Here is a 13,993-nt window from a genome sequence, read left to right as displayed (position 1 = left end):
AGGCAGAGAGCACAGGGTGTAAGGTTAGAGTTACTCGCAACCCAAGGACAAAGCAACAGTGTCTAGGGACATCACCAAGAACCGTGTGGAGTCAGCAGAGGAAAAGGAACAGGGTGCATCCCAAAGGAGAGGCCACAAGGTCAGGAGGGCAGGTCACTCACTTGTCGGTGACATTAAGGGTCAAGGAGAGAGGTGCAGAAATGGGTGGAGGGGCGTGCGAGAATCTATAAAAAGGAGCCACTGTGGGTCTTCCTTCTGCAACTCACTCCCCTGTCCTCCAGAGAAAGGAGCACAGAAGGTAGGGTGCAGGGCAGCTACTGGGGGCCGAGGAAACATGGGAAGGGTACGAGGGTACAGTCTACTTCCCAATGTCCCCAGGATGGTAGGCATCAGTCAGCTCCTAGCAAACTGCTCTCTGAGGCTACATTATCAATTTCTGGGGTGAAACTATTGAGAGCGATTTTTTTTTTTTAAATTTAACTTTATTATGTGCATGGGTGTGAAGGTGTCAGATTCCCTGGAACTGGAGTTATAAACAGTTGTGAGCTACCATGTGGGTGCTGGGAACCAAACCTGGGTCCTCTGGAAGAGCAGCCAGTGCTCTTAACTGCTGGGTCTTCTCTCTACCCCAAGAGCAAATTCTTAATGTCCTAAACCTATCTATGCCCCCCTTTTTTCAGAATCCTATGCCCTTAGTAAGAAAGATTGAAAAAGCGCCTCTTCCGCAATCCAGAATGTTGAAACTCTCAAGTGTTTCCTGTAACCACTTTTGCCATTAAACAAACAACAAAGACTTACACCTTTAAAAAACAAACAGGCTGATGAGGAGCTAAGTGGGCAAAGGTGTCTGCCACCAAGCCTGAAGACCTGAGTTCAGGTCCCAGGACCCACACACTAGAAGAAAATTCCCACAGCACAACCCCACGAGTTGCCCCCGTCTGCTCTGCACACTGGCGTGCATATACCCACCAATGAATAAGATGAAAAAGTTAGTAAAATAAACAAACATGAAGGTATCACGTGAGTGCCCAGGTGCAAAACTCAGGGCTGAAGCTGGAAGCGAGTGCCTCCCCTAAGAGCTCTTGCTGCTCTTCCAGAGGACCTGGGTTCAATTCCCAGCACCCACACATCATGACACAACCATTTCTTAAAAAGAGTCCCAGGGAATCTGACACCCTCTTCTGTCCCCCAAGGGCACTGTATGTACTTGGTGCACAGATATACATGGAGGCAATACGACCATTTATACATAGGAATAAGAATAATTTAAAGAAATTTAGGGCTGCAAGAACCTTTGTAAGGCTAAAGCCCCTAGGAAGCTTCCCCACTTGGTGCTGCCTGGAACAGCCGAGGAATTCTCCAGGTAGAAGGGAATCTTCCACTTCAGTCTGAGACTAGGGAAGGCCAGACAGAATTCAGTTTATTGCGTTTCAGGATCAGGAAATACCCCCACATCTGTGCTTCTTCCTCTCTGTCTTGAATTATCTGAATCTAAGCCTGCAGACTCCCAGATGAATGGCTCGTTGACACTGAACAGGGTTCTCAGAGAAACCTGAGTTCTGCAGTCCTTACAATTCTGTGTTACTCTCCAAGACAACAGGTTCCCAGGCCTCTGGCTCCTCTCTCAGGCTTCCCCTTGTTGGGGATGCGGCATCTGGATCCAGAGAAGTAACATTTATCATCGACTTTTTCAGTATTGAAAACGGACACCAGAGAACAGAGGGGAGACATCACTTGGCTCCACTGCCTTGCCAGGTCCTCTGTGTACACAGCCGCTGCCAGATCAGCTCTTAGAACACACTCTACACCTAGGATGTAGCAGTGACATGGGAACGATGCACGGCTTCTGCTTCCTGTCTTGGGATGTGAAGGGGGACCACATTGTAGCTTTCTCCCTTCCATCTGGGCTCTGCAGGCAGCTGCCATCGATCACCATGCTCTACCTGGGATGTGCAGGCCTCAGGGCAGAGCCCCACAGATGGCTAAGCTAGCCCAAGTGGGGGAGAGCTAGTCCACAGTGGGTGAATTTGTTAAGTCAGTAGCTGGAAACGAAACACTTGTGAAAAGTGCCAACACTGACCAAATATTGCTGGGAACGCTTGTCCAGGTGGTGGAAAGTCCCAGGCCGGTCGTCCTCCTTATGGGTCTTTCTGATATAAAGTGCTGGTAGCAGCTGTGGGAATTCTTTCAGCCTGTTAGCTTATGATTCTTAGTGGAGAAAAGTTTTCCCCTCTAGTTTTAATCATGCTCATTTTTTAAAAATATAGCAAATCCATTTCTGAGTTCCACTGCCCAATCGGGTGAACATTCCAGAGCACTGACTGCATGCAACACGGTGATGGGCGTGATCAGAGCATGGCCTGGATGTGGTGGTGGACATGGTCACAGGCAGTAGGCTAAGCAGACAGCATAGGAAGTGATGGGGCAGACACTAACTCTAGTCCACTCTGACACTGGGAGACACTCAGAGAACCATCAGCTTCACAATTACACATTACATCCCCAGACAGAAGCAAAGAGAAAGAACAAAGAAAACAGGCAGCCACCAAGGTCACCCTCCTCACTTCCCAACACTAGCTCTGACTAAAAACACAAATACAATGTCTTCTATACTCATCAGGACATCCCTCATCGCGGGGCTATCAAATTTCAGAGCCTTATAGGCAGACCCCGTCGTTGGAGAGGAACCTGCCCACCCGGTGTTCTACTACACACCAGGATATCATAGTTTAACTGCAGGCTCAGCACTGGAGTCACTGGGGTGAAGTGGATCATGAAATTCCTTTTGACTGAGAACAGCGAGTTGCTGCAGTCATGGGGACCATGCGCAATGTGGTGGAGGCTACCAGTCACATGTCTGCTAATTCCATAAATCCTTTTCTGTTCTCAGAGGAAAAGGAACTCGGGCATCTTCTTAGCTTACTGTTTAAATGTGCAAAATCTGCAAGCACCAAAAATGGACCTTAGAATTGACTAAGTATGCTGAAGCCCGAGGAACTCAGGTTCAAGGCCAGCCTCAGATGCATACCAAGTTCGAGGCCAACTTGGGCTATGTGACTCCTTTTCTCAAAACAAAGCACCCCACAAAACGTGGCTCTACACATGTAAGTTGGTCTGCCTCATTCCTGTGCAGAAAAAAAGAGCCCCTTATATTTCATCTAAATTACTCTACGGGAACTGAGATGAACAGGCAGAGGGAAGTGTTGAAGGAACCTGGGAAGGACCGGGGAGAAATGGAGAGGACAGAGGCTCTAGGTCAACCCCATTGCTCAGGCTTCCTGCACAATCCACCTTACCTCACCACAGATACCCTCACCTGTCAATAGGAAACAGAGGCTGCACTTAGGATGTCTCACTAGCCTAATGAGGCCGGCCAGCTGTGAATGGGTTTCCCTCTCACCACAGCCAAAAGCCACTTTCTATTGGGAAAGCCTGTTTCTCTATTTTTTAAACTTTCTGACATTCAGACTTCCAGAAGCAACGACCACAGCATGAGTCTCTGGGAAAGAGTTTCCATAGATAGAGGATAGATGATAGAAATCCTTGTATTTAAACTATGTTGCAAAATGAAGGCCGTACACGAAAGCTAGCACCGCCTCCCACCCCCATCCTCTCTCCCCCCAGCTCAAGTCTGATTGGCCAGGAATTCCCGAGCACTGTCCTTCAGAGCAGGCACTCAATGGCTCTCTGTGTAAAGGGATCACCTGTTTCCATGAGAGCATCCCTTAGCCCCACTGAAGCCCAGGATCTCCCACCAGGAAGATCCAGCAGCCTGTGTGGGAGGAAGGGGAAACATGCCACTCAAGCAAGTCATGCTCCTTTGGCCCGCTGTTCTGTGTTGGGCCTACCTGTCAGACTCCGGAGATAACAGTGCTGAGAGATAATCTCGTCCTCAGGAACAACTGACCAACTCGATGATGAAGAGTCTCTGGCTCAAACTTTGGTCAAGCTCTAGAACATCCCAAGCCCGTCTGTAGGCTTCATATATAAATCATCACTACCCCATGCCCATCATCTCCTAGAGGATGTCCCTGTCTGTGACATCCTATGGGAAACTGGCCTTGAACTCTTGACCTTCCTACCCCTACCTCACCAGTGCTAAGAGTATAAGCACAGCCCACCACAGGTGGCTTTCCCCCAGCTCGTCTACTGCAGGAGCCGTTAGGTGGGCTTAGCTGGCGTTTGCTGCCGCTTGGTAATATCCTTACTGGCCTCCACTTTGCTTCTTGCCTGTAAATTCCCACTTGCTGACACTGTATTCAGACTTGACCTACCTACCGACCTTCTGCAAGATCCCACTGTCAGGGGCCCTACAGCTATCTCACCCGTCCTCAACAAACACGGGCAAAGTGGTGCACACCTGCATTCCAGTACTTGGTTACTGCAGGAACACAGGGTAATATGCACCCCATACTCATCCGTACACAACACAATTTTTTTTAAAGACAGAAGCCTGTTGGTAAACACTTTTAATCCTGTCACACAAGCCAGTCTGGTCGACATAGTGAGTTTCGGCCTAAGTTGACATAGTGAGACCCTGTCTCAAAAAGGAACTCAGCCATGGCTAATACAGAGCATCCAAGCAAAGCCCAGTTAGTTCAGCTCTAGTTCACGCCAAGAGCCCAGGTGCTCAGTCAAAGCCCTGAGCTGTGCTGGGGCAGCAGGCTTGGGTACACGGTTAGAGACTGTCGTTGCTAGTGCAGGGCTCGGCTTTACTTCAGCGGCTGTCGGTTCTTTGCAAAGTTTTACACCTACGTCTGTTTTTCAGGAACCTTTGTCTCTGCATTTCCTTGTAGCTCACTCTCCACCTCCCATTCCACCATCATTCCTTGACCCATGTCCAAAAATTCAGCCATTTAAAAATAGCTGATTGCTGGGCAGTGGTGATGCACACCTTTACTCCCATCACTCAGGAGACAGAGACAGGCGGATCTCTGAGTTCACGGCCAGCCTGGTCCACAGAGGGAGTTCCAGGACAGGCTCCAAAGCTACAGGGAAACTGTCTCAAAAAACCAAATAATAACAAACTATCTGATAATGATGTAGTTGACAAGTATCAGACTTCAGTTTTGTGGTCTGATCCTTGGCTTGGACGACATGAGTCATCTTTCAGTCACCTGTCCTTCAGGTCACTATTCCTTCATTACTTCAACATCACACGTGGCATGACTAGCCACCTTTATCATTCTCAGAGTTTGTCTCTGCTCTCCCAGGACTGTGTGAGACATACCTAATCCTCAGCCCCTCGCCTGGCTCCTAACAGTGTGAACTGCTGGACTTCACTGTCAACGAGCGCCGTGCCCCTGCAGAACTGCACTGTTGTCTCTTGGCGGCTTCGCCCCTCAGTGTGGACTCTGCTGGCACTGGGGCAGAGGAAGTGCTGTGAGGGACCTAAGCACAGGGGTGATGACCCCTGGTACAAAATACTTCAGCTGAGGGTCCTAAACGGACTTAAAATATGTACATTTTGAAGAGTAAAACAAACATTCCCGTAACTACCAAACAGGCCAGCAAACACAAGCCCCACCGTCTCCTTGGGTCCCATTCTTCTCCAGGAGAACCAATTTAGTCTCTGGCTCTCAGGAGTCATCTTTCTTTCTGGTCTGATCACCTATGAAGAGATCAATAGAACTTAGCTTTGTTTCTGGTCATGTGTGTGTAAACTTAATGTGGATCTCTCTTATTTCAGCACTTCAGGGCTGGAGGCATGAAAGCAAGATCCTCTGTTATATAAAGGAGTTTGGGGCCAGCCTGGAATACATGACACTTTGTCTCAAAAAAAAAAAAATGTGGAAAAGAGAAATACATAAAAATATTGCTAGATAAGATTTTGGGAGTGTTTAAACATGTAAAAATTGATTTCTGGTTGCAAAATTGAAGCTACTGTAGGCAGGTAACAAGAATTTAAAAAAAAAAATTGTTCCTCTAAGTTACCTCAAACAACCCTGAGCTCTCAGGAAAATTGTCTCCTGGGCATCCATGTTTCCTGTATATTGCTGTATATTCCACAATATTCAAGTGTGGGATCAAAAGACTGGTTAAGAAAATGTAGCTTATCCAAGCATAAAAGGAAAACCATCACTTGTATCCAGGGAAATGTAAGAAGTGGAGAGCAGGTTTAACTACATGCTCAGAAAAAGCAAACATTGCATGTTTTCTCTTGTATGCATAATCAAGATTCTAAAAATACACCATTAAAAAGACAGAGAGGCAGTGGGAGACAGGATGAGAGACTAGAGAGCTATCTGTGATTGAGGGATGCTGTGTGCAATTATGAAGACATCATGGTAAAACTCACTATTTAGTAAAATCATCTAAAATTTGGTAAAATCATCTGAAAACGTGCCGACTGTGCGCGGAGCCTCTGGCAAGGAGCTGGATACTCTACAGAGTCTGGGCATTCACTGGGCCCTGTGCTGCAGCCAGTTCTTAGACCACCTGCAGGGGATCTTACTGCCACCAGGCCTCTGCCTCCTCCCAATACTTTCCCCACTTGTTAGCATTTGGATGAACCTCCACAGCTGATGGCTTCAAGCCCTCGGGACAGCCCCCTTCCCCCCCCAATTGCAGGACACTGCTGGTGACCATGGCTCCAGGCACCTGTCTGCTCACTGACCTATGTGTATGCAGTTTCACTAGAAACTGTACAGGAACTTAGTTCCTTTTTAAGTGGTAAGCCCCCCCACCCCAAATCAACTCTCCTAAGCAAGCAGGGCCTGTGAGGTCTAAGGCATGCTACCAGCATCTCTCTGGCCTCCGCAGAGCTTCTGGGGCCAGGCCGTCTTCTGAAGAGCTTTATTCTCTGCAGCGGCTGGCTGGGTGTCCAGGACACCACCCCTCCTGCTCCATCTGCTGCTGGCTCCCTACACGGGTGAATCATCTATCTTCGACAACTCTGCCCCAGGATCTGTAGACTGTGGGCCTAGTCTCTGCTGCTTCTCCGCACCCCTGCTCCTGAGCCCTCTGGTCCAGGCTACACACTCCCACCGTGATCTAAAAGGGCTCTCATGGCAACACCCAAGTGTCCCTTGACTTCTAACAATACTCCGAGCACGGCCTTCAGTTTGTTGTTTGCATGTACTTTCTGCTTTAGAGCATTTAGGTCAGAAACTGAAGAGTTCTCAGATACCCCATCCTCAAATACAATCACCTCAACAGTCATCCATTTGTCATAGTAGATGAACCTGTACTTGTCACCCAGAGGCAATGGTTGACATCAACACCTTCGTGTTGTTCACTGTATGTTTGGATAAGTCTACAATGTGAAGCAGCTACACTCAGATCCTCCCACTTAACCCTCACCTCCCTCTGCACTGCCATGGCCTGACTATACAGCACGTGCCCCTTGCAGACTGGCTTCTGCCACTTAGTCATGTGCATGGAAAGCTCATTCGTATTAGGCTGAGTGACCTCCACTGTCTGGGGGCCACTACTTGCCTGTGTAAATGCTAAGAGACATCTTGGTACCTTTCAACTTTTGTCAATCACGAAGGAAGCTGTTGTAAACACGCACAGGCAGGCTGGTTGTATCCAAGTTCTGTGTGGAATAAAGCTGCTGGGGTCTCACACGTGGCCGTGCCATTTTCCACTCAAGAGTTCTGGCTGTTTCGCATCCCAGGCAGCATTTGGTGGCGTCAGCCTTGGGCTTTGGGGCATGCAAATGAGTGTGTAGCGATGCTCTTTCATGTTAATCTAGAGAGGGTAATTCCACTTATTGGGTCTCACTATGTAGCCTTGGCAGGCCTAGAACTGTCTATGTGGACCAGGCTGATCTTGGACTCAGAAACCCACCCTCCTCTCCGTTCTTAGTGCTGTGACTCAACGTGTGAGTCACTTCAAGGGACCTGCTTTTGAAGCCATTTTTCACTCTAGCCCCTGTGGTGCGGGTGGGGAGCGGTGAACAGGACGACACTATGTTTTAAGTTTGCTGAGCAGAAGCAGCTTCTTGTGTCATTATCTTAAAAAATGCCATTTATAAGCAGGCCAGAGGGCTACTAACTCTCTCTTCCTTTCAAATACAGGTAAACGCAGAGGGAACACCAGATCAAGTTTTTCTTCAGCTCTGCACAGCTATTGACTCTGTTTTCTGAAGGAGAAAATGCACAACTGTTAAGGAAAGCAGAGACAGAAAAACATGAAATCCATCCCCTAATTAACACATTTCCCTGTGTCCCCCAATCCTAGCAGGCCGTTTCCTTCCCAGCCCGACTCACGTAAGAGATACCTGGAAGCCATGCATGGTATCTTTGGGACTGCCCACTTTCCCTCCGGTAGATAGCTGTCCTCTCTGGCACACGTTTTTCTGTCACCAGGCTGTACTGCAGAGCAAAGTCAGGATAGGAAGAGCAGTGTGGGATCCGCCTGTGCCGCCCGATCCCACAGGGAGACCGTGTCCCTAATTCTCCATCACAGCTTCCTTCTCACCCCTTTGTCCTCCCTGAAGTGGCTACTTCCTTAGCATGGGGCAAGCCTGGACACGTCATCCTGCACTGGCTCTGGTGGGAACTTCAACTGCCCTGTGGAACAAAGAGGCACCAAGCCAGCAGTACTTGACAGAAATGTTTCAAAATAAGGCATTGCCCAGCTTCTCTAAGGGAGCCAAAAAGGCAGTCAGTACTATCCATTTTTGAGAGCCCAGCTACACGGAATCTAAGCAGCTGTACAAGCTACTCTCCGTGTGGTGTGGCACGTCTCGGCATCAGAGACCAGAAGTAATTTTAAAGTAGGAGAGATGATTACTCCACTCACTGGACAAAACCATCTTGCAGTTCTGATAGGAGATGATTACTTCCTGACATACTGCCCAAGTAAGAAGAAAGGAACAGTATCCTAAGCGACGCCGGGGGACAGGCTAGTGCGTGGGTGTCTTGTGGCTCTTGTGTATGTTTCATGGGCCTGCTCCATGGGTATATATGCGCCACACCAGCGAGGCATGGGTCCTTTGTGCGGAGCTGTTCAACTGGAGCTGCTTCTGTCTTCTGAAATGCCTGCATCTTGCGCTCAGTCACCACACAACAGTTTGGTTTGCATGATTCTTTTCCTCAACAAGTGTGCAAATACAGATATGTTTCCAGGACAGAACTGTATTTTTAAAATCATTTTTTCCCCTCAAAACAGTTGTGTACAAATGAAATAAATGGAAACCAGCAAAACTCTTTCTCTATTTATTTGTAACGCACATCATTCTAGAAAGCCTTTGACAGCTTTCATTCCAAACAGAAGCAAACACAGTAATAGTTTAAAATTATGATCCACTTATATGGTTTGAACTTTGGCCACAGACCAGATCTGAGCTATTACAGAGAAATTGTGAATGTATTCATGATACATGGTCATTTTCCTATTTCTTTTTCCCTAGCACTGGCTCCTAAACAGGAACGCTGGACAAGAAAGTAAGTTTCTTTGGTTACAATCAGGTCTCTTACCAGCAAGGGTGCATCATGTTCCCAGATCCACACAGCTGTGAATGCTTACACTACCCCAGGCTGTCACACTCCCGACAGGGGAACATGGATATCTGAGCAAAGATGCCAAGTGCTGCTACAGGATCAAAGCTTAAACAAGCAACTCTAGGGACTAACAGTCTCCAAACACAAAACACACACTGGCAAACACCACACCCACAACTCTGGATGAGGAAATGAGGACGCAGACAGGCAGGGAGACCAGCCCGGGGTTCCATCAGGTGGCAGCTACTTTGGAAAACTTCAACAGAAAGAAATCAGTACCTGGGAATGCAAACCAGTCTTCCAAAGACAACATCAAAACACAAATGTCAACTCCCTGGCTATGACCTATACTCAAGACCACACCCGAACTGGTCTGTGCCCTCCCTCCCTCTCACACATCTGCTCAAGCCACAGCGCCTGCCTTCAAAGCTGCCCAAGCAAACCAAGTTCTTGGCTGGCTCTGGCCCTGACCACTGACATCCTCTTGCCTTTTCCTACAGCTGATCCACACAGCTAGTTCCCACACTCCAAACTGATTACCCTTGCCACTGAGGGCTTCTCAACCTAAGATGACAATGCTCTTCACACTGCTGTTCTTTTATTTAACTAAGGGCTATTTACGTTTATCTGCACATTGTTGTCTTCTGGGCTGGTCTATAAGCTCCACAGAGGCCTGGATTTTCTATCGCAGTTCCCAACACATCTGTTACTACTAAGAAATAGCATGTTATAAGTTTCAGTGCCTTTCATTTCCCCATTACACGCAGTGCAAATCAGTAACTAGTTCCTAGAACTCAATCAAAGGTACTTCACTTTCCCAGCTGTGATAGAACCCAAAACATCCCAGCGAGCATGATGGAGCCACACCCATGGATGATCTGACTGGTTAAGTTGGACGTAGAGGCTGTTCTCTGGGGCATGTCAAGGGGCCTCCTGAGAGTTACTGGCACCTCTGTACTGGGCCCCACTACCTCTAAAGAAAAAAAAGTTTAACTTAGCAAAACTCTGGGTCATATAACCAACAATTACTGTAGAGAATCTGCTAAACGGTCAGAGCCTAGAGACACAGATATGGACTGTGTTCTCAAGAAGCTCAATGTGACACAACTCTCAGAAATCACTCCATTTAACAGATACATACTCCCTGTAAGCAAAGCAGTGGGTTTTGGCTTCCTCTGGGATCACATGAATAGCAGTTACTAACTCTGCCACTGAAAACCAGAACTCTATAGGCTTAAAAAGGACAATGAATGCCTGGAGACGCTCGCTTCCTCCAGGGCACCCAGAACCATGGCTTTAAACGTGCTGTCCACAGTAATAAAGTTCATTCATCATATCTCACATGGCCGTAAGGGAAATGTCACAACACAAGACTTGTCTAGTACAGCAGGAGATCACTTTCTGTCACCCTTTAAATACTATTCTCGTACCTCAGTCAGCTGTGTCCTGGGATCTAAGTGAAAGAAGGGAGAGAGGAGTCAAAGGACACCACGGGTCAGGTGGGGGAAATGGAGATGCATGTATGCGTGTGTGCTCCTGCGAGTCACCTCCAGCCACTCACGGATCTCTCTCCTGTGTCACGAATGTGACCACGGGCCCAGGTTTGTACTCTAGCAATGCACAAGAAACAAAGGTATCAAAACCACACCGAGTACAGAGTACCTGACAGTGGGGGTTGTTCCTGCTTAGGAAACCAAGCCTAACGCAGACAAATCTTAAAGGCAGGTCTCATCACTACACTAACAATATGCCTCGAGGCATTTGTTTCTTTCTGGCTAGGTCTCCCATGAAAACAGGGCAATAAATGAACCTGCCTCATTGGCTTGAGAACCCAGTGAGCTGCCTACCACATGCTTGCTTTTTGCTCTGTAAGGACTGTCTCGGCATTTGCTATTGGTGCCTCTCCCCAACATCAGCTTTGGCTTGTTATTGGTAGCAAACACCTTGAGCATCACATGCCACAACATAAATCTGACCTACTAAGACACTTCACAACACTGCTTCTCAAGTACAGCGGTCAGCAGCCAGTATTCATTGCAGACAGATGGAAAGTCCACACACAAAGAAGAGCACCGCCCACTCTGCAATCCTCCAATAAAATTACAAGAAAACATTCCCACCAAGTCATAGGGATGATGTGCTTAGAGCTGAAAAATCCAAAATAAATCCATCTTCTGTTCAAACAGGAAAAACCCCATCATGACCTCCGCCTAAAACCTTGGCTTTGAGAAAGGCGTTCAAGTGTTTGTCCACTCTTGATGTCACTACAGCTGCATCGCTCACCCCCTTCCAAGGGGTGTTTCAAGCTTCATGGGATTTGTGGATGGATGGAAACTGCTCTCCAGAGTGATCTGGTACTACTTCTATACAGACAGCTGTCCCTGTCCTGCATATTTACAGATGGAAGGCAGCCCTCTGGCTGTGAACTGAGCATTTAGTATAGAAACACCTCTCTCCTTCACCAATGACCCAGAGATAAAAGCCTGTCAACTTTTCTTTCTGAGCACAATAGACTGCATCAATATGACCAGTGATACATTATCAATATATTATTTAAAACTCTCATTTCCATATTTAAAATTCTATTTTTCTTACTTAAAAAATTTCAGGGTAGATTTTAATACTTTAGTGCTAAGTATTGAAAAGAATTGGTAAATAATGTTCCCTGAACTTAAAAACAGGAAAAACAAACAAGGTTAAAAACAAGACTAGTATAATACTTAATCCACCATAGAACATACTATCTTTTCCTGGTTGATAACTGTTGGAAATCACCTGTTTCTATACACGGGACTTGACTTGTCAGGACGGAACTACTCGCATGAACTGTCCGCCTCATCCCGAGACCCCGTGTGAACGTTGGTGAGCGCCCTGCCTTGCAGTGTGCAGCACACTGGACAGACACTAGCACCCCCAGCAGGACGCAAGCTCACACTCTTCACCCTCTGTAGAGAACAGAAAGCGCACACAGATGGAGCAGGCTTTCAAGTGATGAATTCTAGCTAACAACTTGCTGAAAGGAGGCCACGACGAGCATTCTATAATATAAACAACATATCCACATAGTTTATTTCTCACAGTTATCCCGATAAGTGAACATTTCAAGAACATACTGCAGACAGATAAGAAACGTACAAAATGTTTTAAATGATGCACAACGAAATCCAGCAGTATAAAAGAATGCTTGTGAACGCTTGCTCACTGTGCAGACTACATTTAATCACTCATTAAATAGTAATAAAAATACAATCTTTTATGGATCTTGTGCAGACTACAAAAGAGGGAAAAATGATCACCATATATATGATTTTTATATTAGGCAGTTTTCTTTGAGTTGTACGGACAACTCTGAATACAGAGGCAGAAGGCTGTGTATCTCAAGGGATTAACGCTGTGACTCAGACTTTACAGTCTACCACTGGCACTGTTCACCACAGTCTGCACACATCACATGATCATCTTTATAACATGACTCTAAGAGTGTATCTGCGTGACAGCTGCACGACACTCGCACCGTGAGCAGAGCGCAGCCGCCTCATGAGCTGGTTACGGGAGCAGAGCGCAGCCGCCTCATGAGCTGGTTACGGGAGCAGAGCGCAGCCGCCTCATGAGCTGGTTACGGGAGCAGAGCGCAGCCGCCTCATGAGCTGGTTACGGGAGCAGAGCGCAGCCGCCTCACGCTTTGCTCTTGGTAAGGACAGTTCATCGTGATTAAAAGTTAGGTATCAAACCGTTACGCAGCTCCAGTCTACTAAAGGCCATCAGTGACCACCGGACAGAGTTCTTTTAGAGTACACATCCTAGAAGCAAACACCAGCATTGGTTAGAACTTCGTCTATGAGTCAGTTTCTGCGCTGAAAACTATTTTCACAAAACTGAAAGCCACTAAACTGACTTAATATAAATACCTTGGCTTCCATCACCATACTTATGACCGAGGTCTCTGAAACCTTTGGGATTTACTCTCGCGTTAACGCGTGCTCTCATTTCCATCTTGCCCATCTCAGATCACCACCTACAAGGCTTTAAGGTGGTGGTGGAGTCTCACCAGGGAAACGCTCAGCTCACCAGGAATGTTCAGCTGCTGATCTAGAGCCACGCGGTGCAGAGCTGTACTTGACGAGAACACTCGGGGAGCACACCTTCAACAATGATGCCATTGCTGTGTGCTGACGAGAACTAGAGCCGACACTCTCTTCCATGTCATCTGTTGGCTGGGAAGTAGTTGGGGTCAAGATAACTATAACTAGTGCCCTGGGACACACAGTAGTCTCTGTCTAAGAACGTCTCTGACTTATAAACAGGCTCTAACTGGTGATCGTCCTTGTGAATATCTGTTTCATGTGGGCTGCAAGGAGAAAACACAGAGACAGACTCATCATCACATGACTCCAGATGTATGTCCATCTACCCACCACAGAATCTTCTCAGTTAAACTGATCCCTTGGAAAGCCTTAATAGGAAACTGCTAGAGAGCTGATGTGTGATGTGATTTAAGGAAAATTTTAGCTGCTTAGAATAAAATCTAATGCATAAAAGTGTTA

The 13,993-nt window shown here is 47.1% G+C and overlaps 2 protein-coding genes across 6 annotated transcripts in view; one reads left to right on the top strand and one right to left on the bottom strand.

Annotated features, from left to right (window-relative positions):
• Ak5 (adenylate kinase 5) overlaps positions 1-9,143 on the top strand; it is a 164,444-nt gene extending 155,301 nt beyond the window's left edge. For both annotated transcript variants that reach the window (XM_057793433.1, XM_057793432.1), the window contains one exon: positions 8,022-9,143. In XM_057793433.1, the coding sequence (XP_057649416.1) occupies positions 8,022-8,077 (56 nt within the window). In that variant the 3' untranslated portion in view covers positions 8,078-9,143. The remainder of the gene's footprint in view (positions 1-8,021) is intronic.
• A 36-nt stretch (positions 9,144-9,179) lies between these two features.
• Zzz3 (zinc finger ZZ-type containing 3) overlaps positions 9,180-13,993 on the bottom strand; it is a 68,632-nt gene continuing 63,818 nt past the window's right edge. For 3 of the 4 annotated variants that reach the window (XM_057793395.1, XM_057793394.1, XM_057793396.1), the window contains one exon: positions 9,180-13,797. In XM_057793395.1, the coding sequence (XP_057649378.1) occupies positions 13,653-13,797 (145 nt within the window). In that variant the 3' untranslated portion in view covers positions 9,180-13,652. The remainder of the gene's footprint in view (positions 13,798-13,993) is intronic. The other variant, XR_009058606.1, reaches the window with a different exon arrangement.

Source organism: Chionomys nivalis, chromosome 18 (genome assembly GCF_950005125.1).
Source record: "Chionomys nivalis chromosome 18, mChiNiv1.1, whole genome shotgun sequence".
Classification (NCBI taxonomy): Eukaryota; Metazoa; Chordata; class Mammalia; order Rodentia; family Cricetidae; genus Chionomys; species Chionomys nivalis.
Note: the sequence above shows the minus strand (reverse complement) of the source record. Positions and strands in the feature narration are given on the sequence as shown.